The sequence below is a fragment of the Hypanus sabinus genome, chromosome 10 (genome assembly GCF_030144855.1).
Source record: "Hypanus sabinus isolate sHypSab1 chromosome 10, sHypSab1.hap1, whole genome shotgun sequence".
Lineage (NCBI taxonomy): Eukaryota > Metazoa > Chordata > Chondrichthyes > Myliobatiformes > Dasyatidae > Hypanus > Hypanus sabinus.
In genome coordinates, this window is record NC_082715.1 from 23,746,380 (window position 1) to 23,753,736 (window position 7,357).

The window sequence follows — 7,357 nt, forward strand, 5'->3', positions numbered from 1 at the left end:
CCAGTCATTCTTTTTGCTTTAAGGTTCTCATTACCTTTAGCTACTGACCCAGCCGCCCAAAGTCTTCCCGGACCGTGGAAATATAATTAATTAAACATCAAATACATGTCGGCTGAGAATAATCCGAGAGGTCGAGATAACTGCTTGCAAACCGAAATCACACAGAAATACCCCGTCCCCGAGCAAGACCCTTGCTAAAAGAAACAACGCGCTTAAGTACCTAAGATATTTCCATTTGGATCAATTATTGTTATATCTCGGTCTTATTTACGTGGAAGTTAATAAAGTTATGATGTTTTAATAAAACTAAACACTTACAAAAACAAAGGAAAGGATATACAGATAATAAATATATCGCATGCTTGGACATACTGGGACATACCAATTATTTGTCTTCTGAACGATATCTGCCTTTTATAAAAATTGTTTAATAAAATATCAGCGTAAATAAGCATATAAGTGAAATGATCGATATGCTTCTGACAATAGTATAGCTATCTTTAAATCCAGCAACGATATTCCTTCCCTTTTATCTGCTGGTTTTTATTAGTTTTACCCGAACTCCTCGACAAGAAGGGAGTTATGCGCGCAGGGTGCGCCAATATTCTTCCAACCACCTCACTTGCGGGCAGCGTGTAATTCAGAAAGTTCAAATTACAGGGGAAGTGCCGAAGAATAGTGTCCAGTTTCAGTTCACACGGTTATACCACAGCTTAGCCATGCACCGAGTACAAAAGCGGTTCTTTGATTAAAAAAATCAATGGATGCTTCTGTCTTGCACCGTCTATAACACTTTAAACAGACAAGCTTGAACTTACATAGTACATACGTGTGCGTTTATAATCGTGTCTGAGATCTGATTCCTTAACTTGCGCTGTTTTTGAATGCAATGCATACCTACTTACAATCGACATTACGTCCCTGCTTTAAACTGGTACGCCTCCTACACAAATAACCTTAACAGAATTGGGAAAAAAATAATCTTTCACTGCAGACTTCGTACACATCGACTCTGTTCTTATCTATAAGTACAATGCAACTCGCACAACACAGGAGTTTCTCTATGTAAAACTAAAAAAATAAATAGGGTTCAATACTTCAGATTTCTGGAACTGAGCAAGTCATGCCGATCAAAAATCATATCGTCAATACTAGTTTAAGAGAAGAACAAAGGCCAATCGAATATGGGTATTTATAACTTTATATTTGATGAATATAAAATTGTTAAAGCAACACTGAAACTTTAATGTAGATGAAGCAATATCTCTTAAAAGTGCCCAAATGTTTTTTTCAACCAACTTTAAAAAGTTTCTTTAAGCTCTTCTAACAGCCGATCCCTTTTAAGTGAGCTCGATACTGAGCTTTCCCACGCTTTCCCCGACCCGCGCGTTTGACGTACAGAGCAGACGTCATCACCTTGCACCAATGGGAAAAGAGTCAACTTCAAACCGGGAGCGATGTACTGTCAATCAAAGCTTGTTGCGGGTTGTGGGACAGAGTGAGCTCAGCTAGACATTGCAACATTGATATAGCTTATACCGTGGGAAAGAGCGTCAGACTGGCTTCAGGCTGCCAACAGGGCGCATGATCTGGGTGGCTTGAGCTAAACGGCAAGCTTCTAAAAAACAGATCACGAAATAATTTTCTCCAGCCACAATGAAACGTCCCTGTGAAGAAAGTTCTTCAGATAGTGATATTGATGAAACCATAGACGTAGGGAGCGAAAATATCTACGCAGGGTGAGTTGCACGCTCTTTACCAGCTGAACATCGTGTACACTTTAACTGACACTTATTAACTCGATGTTTTTATTCCTGTTTTCGTAGAGAAAAACAATAGGGCTGACTGTCGGCGTTTTTTTTTCTGTTTCTACAGACAAGACAATAATGTACTCATGAGAGCTGGGTCTCCGTCAACAACTTCCCAAATCATGGCTAGAAAGAAAAGAAGAGGGGTGAGGGTGCTTTTTTTTTGGTAACTTGTGGAACAAATTTGGAATGCTTCCCATAATATTTAAACTGTCCTAATGGAAACAACTTACGCCCTTTTAGATCATTGAGAAAAGACGCCGGGATCGCATTAACAACAGTTTGTCAGAGCTTCGTCGTCTGGTCCCCACTGCTTTTGAGAAACAGGTAGATGACGGCGATCCATTCCGTTTTTACATTCGATTTTTATACTCAGTCTTTCTAGTATCTTACAAAATATTATTTAACATAATTGTAAACCCGTGCATACTGGTATTGATCAACACTTGAGTGAAATACGACACATCACCACTGAATCTGAGTGAGAATTGGGCAAAATAATTGCGGCACTTTTCTACTTTCAAGGGATCAGCAAAGCTAGAGAAAGCGGAAATACTTCAGATGACGGTGGACCATTTAAAGATGCTTCGGGCGACCGGAGGTAAAGGTAAGAAGTTAATTGAGTGCCTCTTCAAAGGCTACTTGGAAGAGGTAACCTAAGGAAACAGCGCGCTGGCAATTGTGGGCGGCCCGGCGAAGTTCAGTGGAAATGCTAATAGTATCACTGAGCTCGTGGGAAAGAGCCGGCGAGACAAAAGCGGCACTTGACCCCGGCTTCTGTTTGCTTTCCTAACGCTGCGGGAGTGAGCGCTTTGTGAAACCGGGGAGTCGCATGCAGAGATTGTTTGGGCTTTTTTTTTCGCTTGGAGCAGCCAGACCTGCGGAGAAAGACAAAACAAACACAAACACATAAACAGGGGGTCTCGGCAGCATCTCCATACCGCCACCTAACGACAACACCGAGAGGCAGAGCTAACTGTCACGCAGCGAGATCTGGTCGGGTTACCGTAGATAGCTTTCAGTCAGTCGTTTAACTTGAGTTGTATGTCTGGCCAGAGGGAAAAAAAATCCACTTTTCTCCCACTGGAAACTATTTACAGATGCGGGCAATACACAAAAAGCCAACCAGTGCTAACAACTGTTCAGATAGTTATACACGATTAGATACGAAGTTTTAATGATTCATTTAAATCAGCCGTGTCTAACAAGGGAAAAAAGTGGCAGCATAGTCGCGACAGTCAGTCTGACGGTTTGACCTGCACGTAGCTCAATGCGTCTCTTTCTGTTTCACAGGGTTTTTTGACGCTCACGCTCTCGCCATGGACTTTATGAGCATCGGTTTCCGGGAGTGCTTAGCCGAGGTGGCTCGTTATTTGAGCTCGGTGGAAGGTCTGGACACCTCGGACCCGCTGCGTCTCCGTCTGGTCTCTCACCTCAACACGTACGCCTCGCAGCGAGAAGCGGCAGTGATGAGCTCGTCGGTGGCTGCTCACCACCACCACCACCACCAGCAGCAGCATCAGCGGCACCAGCAACGGCTCCAGCAGCACCAACAGCACCAGCACTGGGCCGCCGCCTTCCATCAGCTGCCCTCCGCTTTGTTGCAGCACCACGGCCTTGCCAGTGACCGGCTGCTGGCCACCGCCTCTTCTGAACTGCACCCAGGTACCGCCGTCCCACAGCCCCGGCAAGGCTCGGCTTTGCTTACTGCTACCCTGGCGGCGGCGGCGGCTGCGGCGGCCGCGGCCGCGGCTCAAGGCGATACGTCTCCAGGGGCGGCCCCTGCTGGCGGCGCTGGCCTCGTGGCTCCGCTCTCCACCTCTCTCCTCTCCCTCTCCGCTACGGTACACGCCGCCGCCCACGCCCACACCTTCCCGCTCCCGCTCGGGGCCTTGCCCTCCGTGTTTCCCCCGGGCGGTGCAGTGCTCAGCCCAGCCGGCTTCGGCGCCGTCCCTCATGCCGGCAACAGAGGCAGCGGCGGCGGGGGGAAACACTACAGACCATGGGGAATGGAGATAGGGGCTTTCTGAAGCGGAGTGAGTGCGGAACACTGGGGCACATTCTGCTCTTCAATCCCACCCTTCACCTGACATTCTCTTCTGATAAATTCCACCCCCCCCCCCCATTCGCCATTCCTCTTCCCTGTCACACACTCAATCCTCACATACCACCTCTCCCCTCTGTCATACTCCAACTCTCTTCCCAACCCCACTTCCTGGCAAACGTCTCGGATCCAGCACTCATCACCACCCCCATCCCACTTCTCCCGTCCTTATCCACCGTCCTCACCCACGCCCTGCGCTGGATGGGTGGGTCACAGTCTACGGTGCCGGCATTCGCTGCAGGGAAACAGCGAAGGGCCTTCCTCTCTACTGTGTACGACTGCTGCTGGCACGCCTGTTGCCCACCTCCCGGCGTACACGTCTATCTGACTGCTGGCTCATCAACTGAAAGGAAGCGTTCACGAAAGCAATGTAATTGATTGAAAAACTTGCTCTCTGCAGGGCCGTGGCTTGTAACCCACTGCAAGAGGCACCAGTACTGTTACGAGCAAATCGACAGCAATTTTACACGCGAGCTTTCTGCTTTCAAGTATCCTAATGTGGACTATTTTGTGTACGCAAATTATAACCATTCCGCTGTGTCTCCCAAAGGAGCCTTGTTCTAACTGACACGACAACTTGCCACCGGAGAGAAAAGAAATCCTTATGCCATTATCCACCTGAGAATAACGGAATGAATCAAACCTGGCTGATTTTGGATGCTAGTTCCTTCCGATCGCGATATACAGGGTATCTTTATGGAGCAGATTTCTTGGCTTCCCCATTTGAAGCGTCCTCCTACAAGAGCGACCGGTCTCATGTAGAATGACAGCAGTGGAACAATGGATTAATTCATTTCAGTTGAATCGAAAGGCTTTGGCCGTCTTTCGGTTTTATTTTCGCCGCTGGGATGCCCGATAGTTTCCCAGTGAGATTGGATGCTTTCGGTGGCCGCCGGAAAACGCTGTGAGACAGCGCCTACCACAGACGAGCAGGATCTGAGGAACTGTGCGGAGTTCTCACCGCTGCACCTGCAGCATCAAAAGCAATAATGCCAAGACAGCACTCTCACACCGCTGTGCCTCTTTCTGAAATTGCCGAATATAGTGGCAGCAGCAGTAGTAATTAACCTGTCCCTTATTTATGGGAAGTACATTTATGCGCGAATATCAGGTTACGGCTGTGTCGTCGGAACTGCAGTTTCGCATTGGATTGGAAGTGGCTTGGTGTTACAAAGTCTGAGCTGATCTGGACACATTGAAGTTCAAAGGATTGACTTATCATTCTATGGGTCAAATTGAGGTTAAAAACCAAGGGGCAAAACAACATTTACAGTAGTTCATGTTAACTTCTTTAATCATTCATCCATCGCCCAAGTTTCACTTATCCAAGTCTAAAATCGATTGCTCAAATTCTTAAGTTATAGCCTTTATTAATTAAATATTAACTAAACTAAAATTTGCGTATTTTCAGATGCACCACCAGGCAGTGGAAAGAGCAAATGGGGACATATATTAACATTTTTTCTGAAAATAAGCACATAGTCCTATCTTAACATAAATTTATAAACTCGACAACCTTGTCTAGTACAAATATAAATCCTAACACTTACTTGTAATTGACAGCACTGTGCACTCTGCCCTTCTTTTATCCCGAGACAGTTGGTGCACAGTGAATAGGGGAGCAAGGGTAACTTTACCCCACGTCATTGTGATTCTCTCAGGATACCCAAAATAGATCATCATAAATATTCCAATCCATAAGTTTTAAGTTCAAAACAAAAGAATAGAGAATCTCTCCATGCTCCTCTTTGGAGTTTATTTTGTTCCCAGGACAGTTATACCTTAATTAACTCATATTAATGAAGCACTTGAAATCATTCTTGCCATTGTCTCTTGAAAATTAAATCATACTAATGCAAATGTGCATTGAAATGGATAAAAATTAGTCAATTAAGCATGAAAAACAGCAAAACAAATACCAGTGAAATGGTATTTTTCCCCAATGGCTGTTGGCATACTAAAATAGAATTCTACAAATAAATTTACTTTTGTTGCATTTTAGTCTCACCTTCCATGTCTTTGTGCTTAGTATACTTTTATTGAAGTTAGGTTAAAGGGATACAATTTCTCTATTGTTGCAGATTAAATATTTTGGAAGAGGATTCTGCTTAACTGTTTTTAAAATGAAAGTGGAAGTCATTAAGATGCTAAATCTTGCCACATTAAATGTTTCCAGACAATAATAAATTAATTAATGCACTGCATTGGACTATGACATAGCATCAGTTTGATATATTAACTATGCAAAAGTGATGATGAAATAATTTGTTCTGTTAAACTTATTTGGAACTGATGGGCCAATGTTCTGCTTTGGGCACTTTGTTTGGATTAAGCATTTTCTTTTGCCGATGGCACTGGCAAATTATCTGTGGCAAATAATAAATTGTACATACTTGGGGTTGGGGACCAGGCAAGATACCAACAACACTTAATTGTGCAGTTGAAACCTGTGGTCAGTAAATTTTTGTTTTTTTTTAAAACACATTCAACCTTTTAGATATGCCTGTGGAAGACAATATGCCTATATGCCTTTTAGAAATGCCTATGGAAGACAATATGCAATGGGACAAAGAACAGTTTGTAGAAGAAGCTTCCTATGTGTACAAGAGCAATGTTATATCATCATCAAATTGTACTTGTTGGGTCTTTTACCCAGCCACGTTCCCACCTTCACTAATCTGCTGCTAAATATAATGGCCTAAGGTTATGCAAATTACTTTTAGTTTGAACCCTGTCCAAAATGCAACTTGTTTTTTTTTAATTAAGATGTAAAATACAACAAAAGAATATGTTTGTACGTAAAGTCAAAGATTAGGATTTGTGTACAAATATAGCACTGTAGATAATATGTTGCACTTGAAATCTCTGCTGTGTGGAGAAGACAGTGATAAAAAAAATAAGTTTACTGTATGCAGGAAATGATAAAATACAAATGACACTTTTGCTTATTTACCTGCATTCTATAACCTGTTATACATTAAATGTTTATAAATATACGCTGGTTTTACAAAAAAAAAGTACTGGTCATTGGATATTATATCTATTTGGTATCTGGAAGAATTTAAGTGACCTTTTATTATGTTTCAATCTTTAATCATCAAAAGTAAAGCAAGATGGGCTTACCCTGCAAGCAGTCAAAGTGCTACACCTCCCCATTCACCTCCTCCCTCACCTCCATTAAGGGCGCCAAACAGTTCTTCCAGTTGAGGCAATATTTCACCTGCAAATCTGCTGGGGTCGTCTATTTCGTGGGCGCTCCCAATGTGGCCTTCTCTACATTGGAGAGACCTGTCATAAATTGGGGACCACTTCATTGAGCACCTTCACAAGTGGGACTTCCTGGTGGGAATATTTAAATTCCTATTCCTGTTCCTATTACAACATGTTGTTCCATGGCTTCCTCTTATGACAAGATGAGGCCACCCGCAGGGTGGAGGAGCAACAC

General features: G+C 43.6%; 1 protein-coding gene across 2 annotated transcripts; it reads left to right on the forward strand.

The window, feature by feature from the left end:
• The first annotated feature begins 530 nt into the window (after positions 1–530).
• On the forward strand, positions 531–6,915 carry hey2 (hes-related family bHLH transcription factor with YRPW motif 2). Of its 2 annotated transcripts, XM_059981503.1 has the most exons (6): positions 534–1,739; positions 1,876–1,954; positions 2,052–2,135; positions 2,334–2,415; positions 3,102–3,473; positions 4,313–6,915. In XM_059981503.1, the coding sequence occupies exons 1-6, from the start codon at positions 1,657–1,659 to the stop codon at positions 4,474–4,476; spliced, it is 864 nt and encodes a 287-aa protein (XP_059837486.1). In that variant the 5' UTR covers positions 534–1,656; the 3' UTR covers positions 4,477–6,915. The 2 variants fall into 2 exon arrangements, with proteins under 2 accessions (XP_059837485.1, XP_059837486.1); XM_059981502.1 differs by having other exon boundaries at positions 531–1,739; positions 3,102–4,446.
• The last annotated feature ends 442 nt before the right edge of the window (positions 6,916–7,357 follow it).